This window comes from Microcaecilia unicolor, chromosome 2 (genome assembly GCF_901765095.1).
Source record: "Microcaecilia unicolor chromosome 2, aMicUni1.1, whole genome shotgun sequence".
NCBI lineage: Eukaryota > Metazoa > Chordata > Amphibia > Gymnophiona > Siphonopidae > Microcaecilia > Microcaecilia unicolor.
The window spans coordinates 20577924-20592105 of NC_044032.1; the positions used below are offsets into that span (position 1 = coordinate 20577924).

A 14182-nucleotide genomic window follows, 5' to 3' on the forward strand; every position below is an offset into this window, starting at 1 on the left:
AGGGCACCTGGCAAGCTTCCCAAACGTACAAACATTCTATACATGTTATTCCTGGAATTTTGGATTTTTCCAAGTCCGTTTAGTAGCGGTTTATGGACTTGTCCTTTAGGAATCCGTCCAACCCCTTTTTAAACTCTGCTAAGCTAACCGCCTTCACCACTTTCTCCGGCAACGAATTCCAGAGTTTAATTACACGTTGGGTGAAGAAAAATTTTCTCCGATTTGTTTTAAATTTACTATACTGTAGTTTCATCGCATGCCCCCTAGTCCTAGTATTTTTGGAAAGCGTGAACAGACGCTTCACATCCACCTGTTCCACTCCACTCATTATTTTATATACCTCTATCATGTCTCCCCTCAGTCGTCTCTTCTCCAAGCTGTATAGCCCTAGCCTCCTTAGTCTTTCTTCATAGGGAAGTCGTCCCATCCCCGCTATCATTTTAGTCGCCCTTCGCTGCACCTTTTCCAATTCTACTATATCTTTCTTGAGATGCGGTGACCAGAATTGAACACAATACTCATGGAGCGGTCGCACCACGGAGCGATACAATGGCATTATAACATCCTCACACCTGTTTTCCATATCTTTCCTAATAATACCCAACATTCTATTCGCTTTCCTAGCTGCAGCTGAGCAGAAGGTTTCAGTGTATTATCGACGACAACACCCAGATCCCTTTCTTGGTTCGTAACTCCTAATGCGGAACCTTGCATGACATAGCTATAATTTGGTTTTTTTTTCCCACATGCATCACCTTGCACTTGCTCACATTAAACGTCATCTGCCATTTAGCCGCCCAGTCTCCCAGTCTCATAAGGTCCTTCTGCAATTTTTCACAATCTTGTCGCGAGTTAACGACTTTGAATAACTTTGTGTCATCAGCAAATTTAATTACCTCGCTAGTTACTCCCATCTCTAAATCATTTATAAATATATTAAAAAGCAGAGGTCCTAGCACAGACCCCTTAGGAACACCACTAGCTACCCTTCTCCATTGTGAATACTGCCCATTTAACCCCACTCTCTGTTTCCTATCCTTCAGCCAGTTTTTAATCCACAATAGGACATTTCCTCCTATCCCATGACCCTCCAATTTCCTCTGTAGCCTTTCATGAGGTACCTTGTCAAACGCCTTTTGAAAATCCAGATACACAATATCAACCGACTCCCCTTTGTCCACATGTTTGTTCACTCCTTCAAAGAATTGAAGTAAATTGGTCAGGCAAGATTTCCCCACACAAAAGCCATGCTGACTCGGTCTCAGTAATCCATATCCTCGGATGTGCTCTGTAATTTTGTTTTTAATAATAGCCTCTACCATTTTCCCCGGCACCGACGTCAGACTCACCGGTCTATAATTTCCCGGATCTCCCCTGGAGCCTTTTTTAAAAATGGGCGTTACATTGGCCACCTGGGATATATCATTCTGAATAAATTTTCAAAAAGCCTATACTACCTGGCTCTTCAGCTGTTGCAATGTTTTCTTCAGTGCCAACTGATTGGGCCCTGCCACTTCCTGACTGGCGATCGGTTATCAGTTGAGCCTGTTTTTCACAATTTCTTCAAGACATATTCTGTGCTTGCCCTCTTCCACCTCTTTTCCGGAAACTCTTGCACCAGTCTGAGAACCATAACCTTTCCACAGATACAAAGTTTTAATAAGGATCAGATTCTCCTGACTGAAAACCTGACCACTTATGTTTAAAGCAAAATGGTGTCTGCGTGTATCATGATGATAAGCGCTAGGCGATGGCAAAATGTCATTTTGGTGAGGTGTAGTTTTATTGCAAATTTATTCAGGATGATACATCCCACATTTTATTGAAATTGGTCAAGTTTTGACAGTTATGCGGAAAACAAGATTTGCATAGTTCTTTTTTTTTTTTTTAAATAAAGTGGGGCCTATATTGAGACTGTGGTAGGGAGCTTGGCTAACTACTACTACTTATCATTTCTATAGCGCTACAAGGCATACGCAGCGCTGTACACCATACATTACAAGACAGTCCCTGCTCAAAGAGCTCGCAATCTAAATATGGAATGTTGCTAGTGGAATAGCAACATTCCATGGAGAATCTCAAATAGTAGCAACATTCCATGTAGAATCTCAAGTAATAGCAACATTCCAGAATCTCAAATAGTAACAACATTCCATGTTCCACTGCACTAACCACTAGGCTAATCCTTCACTAGCAACATTCCATGTAGATTAGCAATGTAGCCGCGCAGGCTTCTGTTTCTGTGAGTCTGACGTCCTGCACGTATGTGCAGGACGTCAGACTCACGGAAACAGAAGCCTGCGCCACTGTGTTGCTGATCTGTAAGGGCAGGCTTCTACATTACTACTACTACTTACCACTTCTATAGCGCTACAAGGCATACGCAGCGCTGTACACCATACATAAAAAGACAGTCCCTGCTCAAAGAGCTCACAGTCTAAATATGGAATGTTGCTAGTGGAATAGCAACATTCCATGGAGAATCTCAAATAGTAGCAACAGAATCTCAATAGTAGCAACATTCCATGTAGAATCTCAAGTAATAGCAACATTCCAGAATCTCAAATAGTAACAACATTCCATGTTCCACTGCACTAACCACTAGGCTAATCCTTCACTAGCAACATTCCATGTAGATTAGCAACGTAGCCGCGCAGGCTTCTGTTTCTGTGAGTCTGACGTCCTGCACGTACGTGCAGGACGTCAGACTCACAGAAACAGAAGCCTGCGCCACTGTGTTGCTGATCTGTAAGGGCAGGCTTCTACATTACTACTACTACTTATCATTTCTATAGCGCTACAAGGCATACGCAGCGCTGTACACCATACACAAAAAAGACAGTCCCTGCTCAAAGAGCTTACAATCTAGATAAGACAGGCAGACAGACAGAACAATTAAGGGTAAGGGAATAAAGAGGTGAGGAAAAAGGACAGGACAGGTGAGCAGTGGTTAGGAGTCAAAAGCAGTGGTAAAGAGGTGGGCTTTAAGCTTAGGCTTGAAAACGGCCAAAGAGGGGGCTAGACATATAGGCTCAGGAAGTTTATTCCAGGCGTGAGGTGCAGAGAGTTAAAAGGAATTAGCAGTAGAGGAGAATAGACTTCCTGGACCTATACGTCTAGCCCCATCTCTACCTGTTTTCAAATCTATGCTGAAAACCCACCTTTTCACTTCTGCTTTTAGCTCCTAGCCACTACTCGATTGCCCTCCCCTTGTCCCTTCCTTCCTTCTCACCCATTACTTCCCTCACCCGTAACTGTATTATTTAGATTGTAAGCTCTTTTGAACAGGGACTGTCTCTTTGTATCAGGTGTTCAGCGCTGCGTGCGCCTGGTAGCGCTATACAAATGCTAATAATAATAAGCAGTGGCGTACCAAGGGGGGGGGCGGTGGGGCGGTCCGCCCCAGGTGCACGCTGCTGGGAGGGGGTGCCGTGGTGCGCGCCTGTTACTTCCTGTTCCGGGGCAGAGGGAGCAGTGAACACATGCAAACTCAGATCAAGAAGAATGAGGATGGAATATTGACCTCTGGATTTAGCCAGTAATAGGTCATTGGAGACTTTAGTAAGCGCAGTTTCGGTTGAGTGGAGAGGGCGAAAACCAGATTGTAGTGGGTCAAGAATAGCATGTGAGGAGAGAAAATCAAGGCAGCGGCGGTGAACAGCACGCTCAAGTAATTTGGAGAGAAAAGGAAGGAGGGAGATGGGTCGGTAATTAGAGGGACAAGTAGGGTCGAGTGAAGGCTTCTTAAGGAGAGGTGTGACCACAGCATGTTTAAAGGCAGCAGGGACAGTCGCAGTGGAAAGTGAGAGGTTGAGACAGATAAAAGGAATAAGAGCAGGAGAGATGGCATTAAGAAGGTGGGTGGGAATGGGATCAGAGGAACAGTGGGAGGCCGGTGAGAAGCAGGTTGCAATAATCTAGGCGAGCGGTGATGAGAGTGTGGATAAGGGTTCTGGTAGAGTGCTCAGAGAGGAAGGGACGGATTTTGCTGATGTTATAGAGAAAGAAACGACAGGTTTTGGCAATTTGCTGAACTCCTGCAGTTGGTGGCGAACTTGCAAATTCAATGCTGGGGCCATATCCAGTGACCGGCATTGAATTTCTGGGGGGGGGGGGGGGGGGGGGGGGGGGAGGGGGTTGGCCGCCAAAAACATAGGGGCCCTTTTACTAAGCTGAGGTAAAAAGTGGCCTGCGGTAGTATAGGCACGAGTATTGGGCGTGCGCCGGCCCACTTTTTACCACATGTACATAAAAGGGCTTTTTTTTTTAATGGGATGAGAAAAGGGCCTGTGATAAAAATGAAACCAGCGTGCATCCAAAACCGGCCTGAGCCCTTAATGCCACCCATTGATCTGGCAGTAAAGGCTCACGTGTTACACGTATGGTGACTGGTTGGCGTGCGCAAAAACAAGTGGGAAATGGACCAATGACTTCAGGACATAGAGACTATGATGATGTGTAAAAGAGTAAACTTTAGTGAAGACTCGACACAGTACTGTGTTTCGGCCACAGGCCTGCCTCAGGAGTCTTAATTGGAGTAAAAAGTGTTTGGATACTTGTCCGTCTAAAACGGTACACAAAGAAGTATGCCAAGGAGATGTCCAATACTTTGAAGTCTCAACGATCATCAGACTCAAGTATAATGAAACGACCAAATGTCTCTCTCTTCGGATGCGACCGTTTTAGACGGACAAGTATCCAAACACTTTTTACTCCAATTAAGACTCCTGAGGCAGGCCTGTGGCCGAAACACAGTACTGTGTCGAGTCTTCAGTAAAGTTTACTCTTTTACACACCATCATAGTCTCTATGTCCTGAAGTCATTGGTCCATTTCCCCCTTATTTTTGCGCATCTACACCTCGTGGGATATTGTGTTCATCCACTCAGTGGAGAGCCTGCCCCGACTGGTTGGCGTGCGCCAAGTGCTGATTACTGCCAGAACCGGCGCACATAGGAGGAAATAAATAAATAATTCATCCACGCATTATGGGCGCACACCAAATCTGAAATTACCACCAGGAGGGTGTGCTGGCCTGGCGGTTGTCTCATTTGGGTGCGTGCTGCATGCAGGTACAGCCTACCCGTGGCTTTGTAAAAGGGTCCCATAGCCAGTTAAACCGATATTCATCGGTTGCTCGGCTAAGTTATAGCGGCTAAAGATACTCGTGTGAATATTTTATTTATTTATTATTTATTTTATTGATTAGAATTTATTTACTGCCTTTTTGAAGGAATTCACTGAAGGCGGTAAATACAGCAGGTATATCTGGCTGCTAATTTAGCCGGTCAGCCAATTAAATATTGGCGCTTATCGGCTATGTCGTGCAACATAGCTGGTGTCTGGGCTAGCTGCTGAGCGGTAATATTCAGCCAAGATAGCCAGCTATCTCACGCTCAATATTAGTGCTTATCCGGCTTAAGACTATTTAGCTCCTGGCCAGTTGAATAGTTTTAAATACGGCCAGAGTTTAGTTTGCCAGAGTTCTCTGCTCATCTGCCCTACTTACTGTCTTTCCGTTTTCAGAGTCCTGCCTGAACGTGGATGATTACCTACACTATAAGCATCAAGTATACAAGAAGCTCAATGACAAGCAGATGAGTGAGGAGCTGGAGGAACAGGTCCTGCTGCAGTTCTCCGCTCTGGACCCCGACAAGAAAGGGCAGGTAGAATGGTCGGACTTCCTCTCCCACGAATCCATCCAGCTACTACAGAAGATTCGGACACAGGTAAAACCAAGAAGGGGGGAAGGCCTGGGTCAGTTCAAAGCAGGGGCGTAGCCAGACTTCGATGGGAGGGGGGTCCAGAGCCTGAGGTGAGGGGGCACATTTTAGCCCCCCCCCCCCCCCCCCCGGTGCATTTGATATGGTAAACCACAATATATTAATAAGATTACTAGATAAGTTCGGGATTGGTGGAAACATACTTAGTTGGATCAAGGGTTTCCTAACCACAAACATATCATCACCATGGAAAGCAGACTGCGGAGTACCACAAGGATCACCGCTATCACCGATCCTCTTCAACCTAATGATGACCCCTCTAGCCAAGTCCTTATCCAACCAAGGCCTTAACCCCTTTATCTATGCAGATGATGTCACAATATACATTCCTTACAAATCTAAATTGACAGAAATCAGCTTGAACATCATGGACTCTTGGGCAAATGCATTTCAACTAAAACTAAACAAAGAAAAAACACACTCTTATCCTCTCATCCCAACAAGGCACGGTCAACCCCACAATTATCAACACCCCAGATTACACCCTCCCTATCTCAGACAGCCTGAAAATCCTCGGCATCACATTGGACCGCAACCTAACACTAGAGAGCCAAGTGACATCCACAACAAAGAAAATGTTCCATTCAATGTGGAAACTGAAACACGTGAAACAATTCTTCCCAAGGGAAACATTTCCGCAACCTGATACAATCAATGGTACTAAGCCGCGTAGACTACTGCAATGGAATTTATGCAGGATGCAAAGAACAAACCTTAAAGAAACTTCAGACCGCTCAAAACACAGCAGCTAGGCTTATCTTCGGAAAAACGTGATTTGAAAGAGCAAATCCCCTCCGCGAAAAACTACACTGGCTCCCAATCAAAGAATGCATTGCTTTCAAAATCTGCACTCTGGTCCACAAAATTATCTACGGCGAAGCCCCGGGATACATGACAGACTTGATTGACCTACCAACCAGAAACACATCCGAATCAACACGAACGTAACTAAATCTGTACTACCCAAGCTGCAAAGGACTCAAATACAAATCAACGTACGCATCCAATTTTTCCTACATAGGCACACAACTGTGGAACGCTTTACCAAAAGCCTTGAAAACCATGTATGACCACCTAAACTTCCGGAAAAAACTAAAAACTAACCTGTTTAAAAAGGCATACCCTTCCAATCCACCATAAATGCCTGATCTCTGCAACACAACAAAACTAAAGTACGTAATGGACATAACTCAACTCTTCCGTTGTACGATTCGCTAGTGTGGCTGTGCCACATGAACTTGATCTTATCACAACATCACTTTGTATTTGTTCACACTGGAGCCTGCAAAGGCCTCTCCGGTACTATGTAAGTCACATTAAGCCTACAAATAGGTGGGAAAATGTGGGATACAATGTAACAAATAAATAATATATAAAATAATTGCTATGTGCTCACTTGGTGGTATTCTTTGTGAGTGCATTCGTTGCTGAATAGAGAATTCAGGGGTCCTTTTACAAAGGCACTCTAGCGTTTTTAGCGCACACTAAAAATAAGCACGCACTAAACGTTAGAGATGCCCATGTATTTCTATGGACGTCCCTAGCACTTAGTGTGCACTAAAACCCCTAACATGCCTTTGTAAAAGACCCCCTCAGTAAACAGCACCGAGACCTAGGCGCTGAAAGCTTTAAACATTAACGCTACGCTATTCTACAAAGGGCACACACCTTATACAGAATAGCATTTAGCATGGATCCTGCACCTAACGTTTGGGCATTGGACTTACGTCCTGCTAAAATCTTGTGTAAATGTCAACGCCCAAGTTAGGCGCGGTTAGGCAGCGTTCTGGAATTCTATGCGCAACTTTTCAGAATGCCGATGGCCACACCCCCTTTTGAGTTACACACTAGTAGAGATAGGCGCCATGCCTTACAGAATAGCACGCAGCCAGATGCGGGCACAGCTTTTAATGAGTGCCAATTAACATCAGTAATTGGTTGTTGGTACCCGGTTATTGATGGTTTCTGAGCTCATTATCCAATGGAGGAGTGGCCTAGTGGTTAGGGTGGTGGACTTTGGTCCTGAGGAACTGAGTTCAATTCCTGGCACAGGCAGCTCCTTGTGACTCTGGGCAAGTCACTTAACCCTCCATTGCCTGCCGCATTGAGCCTGCCATGAGTGGGAAAGCGCGGGGTACAAATGTAACAAAAATAAATAAAATAATCTATTTGCACACACGTCTCGGAAGTGGGTGCAGAGTTGGGCACACAACTTTGGGTGCCATATATAGTATGTAAATGTAAGAGAGTGTTCACAGGGGGAGGTGCATGAGTGGGGCGTCAGCAGGTCCTATTTTTTGCTTATAGAATAGTGTCATTTTACATAATAAAGTGCTCTGTCAAATAATGCAAGTAATATCTAGGCTATACTAAGTCCTTCTTTTCAAAAGAGAGAATTTCCAAAAAAGGAGGAAAAAGGACTTCAGAAGCTCAGAATCTGACCCGCTTGTTCATTGGACTAGTAACTGAGCAGCTTCCTCATCTCTCTATATAAAACGCACCTCCAACGTTCTAATGAAGCCTCTGTTAGCCAACATTCTAAAGTGAAGGGGGTGAGATCGCATTGTGTCTGCCCCGCCCACGCGTCAAACGTGATGACGTCGAGGGCGGAGCAATGACACTCAACCAATCGCAACGCTCGGCAGCGAAGCGTCAGGGAAGGAGGCGGCGCTCCCGACGTCTAGCCTTCCCTTCGCTGTGTTCCGCCTTCTTCTGACGTCAAGGATGACGTCAAAAGAAGGCGGAACACAGCGAAGGGAAACCTAGACGTCGGGAGCGCCGCCTCCTTCCCTGACGCTTCGCTGCCGTAACCGGCACGGAGGTAAATTTGAAAACAAGAAAAAAAAAAAAAAACAACCATGTTGGGGGGAGAGAAGAGGGTGGCCACTAAAGAACAACAATGGGAGCGGGAGGGCAGGGGAGAAACGACAGCATGGATGCGAAGGGGGGGGGGGGGGGAGAAGAGGGCGGCCCAGGCTGGGACATGGGAGAGAGAGGAGCATGGATGCAAGGGGGGTCATGAAAGGGAGACAGGGGACTTGCTGCAAAAGGATGAATGGAGGCGGCAGGGGACAGAGGAGCATGGATGGGCATGGATTGGGATGGCAGGGCTCAGGAAGAGAGGGCAATTGCTGGAAAGTGATGAATGGAGGGGGCAGGGGACAGAGGAGCATGGATGGGCATGGATTGGGAGGGCAGGACTCAGGGAGAGAGGGAAATTGCTGGATAGGGATGAATAGAGGGGACAGATGGGCATGGATGGAAATGGATTGCAGGGCAGGCCTCAGGGAGAGAGGGCAATGGCTGGATAGGGAAAAATGGAGGGGCCAGGTGACAGATGAGCATGGATGGGCATGGATTCGAAGGGCAGGACTCAGGGAGACGGGAATTGCTGGATAAGAATGAATGGAGGGGACAGATGGCCATGGATGGATATGGATTGCAGGACAGGCCTCAGGCAGAGAGGGGAAATGCTGGATAGGGAAAACTGGAGGGGCCAGGTGACAGATGAGCATGGATGGGCATGGATTGGAAGGGCAGGACTCAGGGAGAGAGGGAAATTGCTGGATAGGGATGAATAGAGGGGACAGATGGGCATGGATGGAAATGGATTGCAGGGCAGGCCTCAGGGAGAGAGGGCAATGGCTGGATAGGGAAAAATGGAGGGGCCAGGTGACAGATGAGCATGGATGGGCATGGATTCGAAGGGCAGGACTCAGGGAGACGGGAATTGCTGGATAAGAATGAATGGAGGGGACAGATGGCCATGGATGGATATGGATTGCAGGACAGGCCTCAGGCAGAGAGGGGAAATGCTGGATAGGGAAAAATGGAGGGGCCAGGTGACAGATGAGCATGGATGGGCATGGATTGGAAGGGCAGGACTCAGGGAGAGAGGGAAATTGCTGGATAGGGATGAATAGAGGGGACAGATGGGCATGGATGGAAATGGATTGCAGGGCAGGCCTCAGGGAGAGAGGGCAATGGCTGGATAGGGAAAAATGGAGGGGCCAGGTGACAGATGAGCATGGATGGGCATGGATTCGAAGGGCAGGACTCAGGGAGAGGGGAATTGCTGGATAAGAATGAATGGAGGGGACAGATGGCCATGGATGGATATGGATTGCAGAGCAGGCCTCAGGCAGAGAGGGGAAATGCTGGATAGGGAAAAATGGAGGGGCCAGGTGACAGAGGAGCATGGATTGGAAGGGCAGGACTCAGGGAGAGGGGAATTGCTGGAAAGGGATGAATGGAGGGGGCAGGGGACAGAGGAGCATGGATGGGCATGGATTGGGAGGGCAGGACTCAGGGAGAGAGGGAAATTGCTGGATAGGGATGAATAGAGGGGACAGATGGGCATGGATGGAAATGGATTGCAGGGCAGGCCTCAGGGAGAGAGGGCAATGGCTGGATAGGGAAAAATGGAGGGGCCAGGTGACAGATGAGCATGGATGGGCATGGATTGGAAGGGCAGGACTCAGGGAGAAGGGAATTGCTGGATAGGGATGAATGGAGGGGACAGATGGGCATGGATGGATATGGATTGCAGAGCAGGCCTCAGGCAGAGAGGGGAAATGCTGGATAGGGAAAAATGGAGGGGCCAGGTGACAGAGGAGCATGGATGGGCATGGATTGGAAGGGCAGGACTCAGGGAGAGGGGAATTGCTGGAAAGGGATGAATGGAGGGGACAGATGGGCATGGATGGATATGGATTGCAGAGCAGGCCTCAGGCAGAGAGGGGAAATGCTGGATAGGGAAAAATGGAGGGGCCAGGTGACAGATGAGCATGGATGGGCATGGATTGGAAGGGCAGGACTCAGGGAGAGGGGAATTGCTGGATAGGGATGAATGGAGGGGACAGATGGGCATGGATGGATATGGATTGCAGGGCAGGCCTCAGGCAGAGAGGGAAAATGCTGGATAGGGATGAATGGAGGGGGCAGGGGACAGAGGAGCATGTATGGGCACACACACACACACTCTCTATCACACTGTGTCTCACATACACACTTGCACACACTCTCATTCTCACACACACACTCTCTCACAAACACACTCTCTCTCTCACACACTCACACTTTCACTCTGACTCTCACAGTCACTCTCACATACACTCTCCCAAACATACACACTCCGAGGAAAACCTTGCTAGCGCCCGTTTCATTTGTGTCAGAAACGGGCCTTTTTTACTAGTAAGTCCATAAAAGCCTCCTTAAGTTCGTTATACTTTTCTACCAAATATCTTTTTGCATTTTCTTGTTTATGAAGGTTATCAATAGAAATCAAACAAAATAAAACATGGAAAAGAAAATAAGATGATACCTTTTTTATTGGACATAACTTAATACATTTCTTGATTAGCTTTCGAAGGTTGCCCTTCTTCGTCAGATCGGAAATAAGCAAATGTGCTAGCTGACAGTGTATATAAGTGAAAACATTCAAGCATTACTATGACAGTAAAATAGATACCATTGGAGATTCTACATGGAATGTTGCTACTATTGGACATTCTACATGGAATGTTGCTATTCCACTAGCAACATTCCTGCGCAGGCTTCTGTTTCTGTGAGTCTGACGTCCTGCACGTACGTGCAGGACGTCAGACTCACAGAAGCAGAAGCCTGCGCGGCCACATTGGTGATCTACAAGGGCCGACTTCTACATGGAATGTTGCTAGTGGAATAGCAACATTCCATGTAGAATCTATAGAAATCAAACAAAATAAAACATGGAAAAGAAAATAAGATGATACCTTTTTTATTGGACATAACTTAATACATTTCTTGATTAGCTTTCGAAGGTTGCCCTTCTTCGTCAGATCGGAAATAAGCAAATGTGCTAGCTGACAGTGTATATAAGTGAAAACATTCAAGCATTACTATGACAGTCTGACAGGGTGGGAGGATGGGGGTGGGTTGGAGGTATGCATGGGGATATCAAAGCATATCATTGATATTCTAACAGGGTGGGTGTGGATAGGTGAGGGGAGGGTGATCAACAGAGACATACAGCTTTATGGTTTATAATGGGCTAGGAACCCCAGATCCTTGTTAAGTCCTTTCTGTTGGGTGTTAAAATATTCAATCATGCTGACTTCAAAGGTCTTACGTTCTTGTATGGTTTTAAAGTTACCTTTCAGGATTCTCACTGTGCTTAATTCCGATCTGACGAAGAAGGGCAACCTTCGAAAGCTAATCAAGAAATGTATTAAGTTATGTCCAATAAAAAAGGTATCATCTTATTTTCTTTTCCATGTTTTATTTTGTTTGATTTCTATTGATAACCTGTAACATAAGAACCTTATTCAACTATAATATCACTTTGTACAGGGCATGCCTAGGGTCTCTGGCGCCCCCCTGCAGACTATCAGTTGTCGCACGCGCGCGCGTGGCCCCCCGGACTTTTAAATTTACCTCCCTCTGACATTTGCGCAGCGTCAGTGAAAGTGCTGCCTGTCTGACGTCTCTCCACCAGCCCAGCCTTCCCTTCGCTCGTTCGTTCGTTCCCTCTGTGTCCCGCCTTCTTCTGACGTCATTTCCTTGAGGGCGGGACACAGAGGGAACGAACGAGCAAAGGGAAGGCTGGTGGAGAGACGTCAGACAGGCAGCGCTTTCACTGATGCTGCACAGACATCGGAGGCGGAGCGAGGTAAATTTAAAGCGCCAGGGAATCGGAGATGGAGGGGAGCGGAGGAGTAAGGTTTTTTAAAAAAAATACAATGCGACGGTGCAGCGCCCTTGAAGGTAGGCGCCCCCTGCAGTGCTTACCGTGTTGGCACGGCCCTGACTTTGTATCTGTTTCTCTACCGGAGTTGGCAATCGCCATCACGGTACTATGTAAGCCACATTGAGCCTGCAAATAGGTGGGAAAATGTGGGATACAAATGTAACAAATAAATAAATAATGGAATTAGGAGTACACATCCAAGAAAAGAAATGTTTTAAGGTTGATGGATATGTGTTGGTGAAGGGACTGGGGCAATTTTGTTCCAGTGTTCTAGACCCTGAACTGTAAAAATAGCCTTTCTGGTATGTTGCTGGATTACCTCTCGGAAAGATAGGATTATCAGCAAGTTTTGAAAAGTTGATCGTAGCGTTCTCGTTTTTGCATATGGGTGTTAGCATTCGCGAGACATAGGATGGTTCTCCTGATTGATGGTCTTTGAAGACCAAAAGTAAGATTTTATAGATGAAATGATGAGGTAGGGGGAGCCAATGGACCGCTTTCAATAGAGGAGTGATGTGGTCAAATTTCTTTTTACCGTTGATGTGTTCTGGACTACTTGTAGACGCCTGATGTCAGATGTTCTGAGACCCATGTAGAACGAATTGCAATAGTCTAGTTTACTGATAATGAAGGAATGGATGAGTATATTTAGTGCAGGTGGGTCAAGGAAAGGACTTGCATTATTTGAGAGTGGATTTATCCTACAAGCAAGTAAACTGTCATTTTGGGTAGTACATGATAAAGTGCTACATATAAATGTGTACATTTATGTCTGCTATTGGCCCATAAATGCTAACTTATGCTAGTATTGTATAACGGAATCTGAGCAGCCAATTGAGTAATGAATCAATTAGTCATGAATATTGGCCGATAACAGCCAATTATCATCACTAATTGGCAATAATTGGAATTTATAAATGCTTCTTTTTAGGCGTATTCTAAACAGAGGCGTGTGTAAATTCCAACGCGTGGAGCTGAAAGTGGGCGTGGCCATTGGAGGAGTGTAAGCATGTCGGGGGTGTCAATCCCATTGACGTGTGTTGTTACAGAACTCAAGGGAATGCACGTACATCTAGGCACAGGCCATTTACACCAGGTTTTCAGTGGCGTTGATGGCCGCACCTAAACGTAAGCTCAGTCCCTCGGCCTATACGCTATTGCACTGGTTACCTGTGGTGCAGTGTATTGAGTTTAAGCTTTTGCTGCTGGTATTCCAGGCACGTCAGGGTGTTGCTCCATTTGCCTTGGTGCAGTGCTTGCGGTCTCAAGATTTGAATTTGCTGGTTGGTCCCTTCATTTCATCAGCTGCATTTGGAGGAAATTTGGAATTGAGTTTTTGCTGTAGCTGACCCTTGTCTGTGGAATTCTCTTCCTCCGGCTATGCGGCAGTTCTTTTCTGTGTCCCAGTTTAAGAAGCAGTTAAAAACCTGATTGTTTTGCAAAGCGTTTGCTTGAGGGGTGGGTGTTCAAGCTTTCCAGGGGTGGGTTTTCAGGCTTTTCTGGGGCATTGGATTTTTTTTTATGTGTTTTTTTTTTTAATGAGTGTTATATTGTACCCTGCCTAGATAGTTGGATACAATACACAAACTAGTAGAAATTGTAATAGGAGTGTCTAATAGCTTGCAAATAAATAAATAAATAAATAAATAAATAAATATATATATATATATATA

The 14182-nt window shown here is 46.0% G+C and overlaps 1 protein-coding gene across 1 annotated transcript in view; it reads left to right on the forward strand.

Annotated features, from left to right (window-relative positions):
* The window catches only part of PHF24 (PHD finger protein 24), a 228631-nt gene that overhangs the window by 194328 nt on the left and 20121 nt on the right, over positions 1-14182 (forward strand). The window contains exon 5 of the mRNA XM_030191879.1: positions 5526-5728. Coding sequence (XP_030047739.1) covers positions 5526-5728 — 203 coding nt within the window. The remainder of the gene's footprint in view (positions 1-5525; positions 5729-14182) is intronic.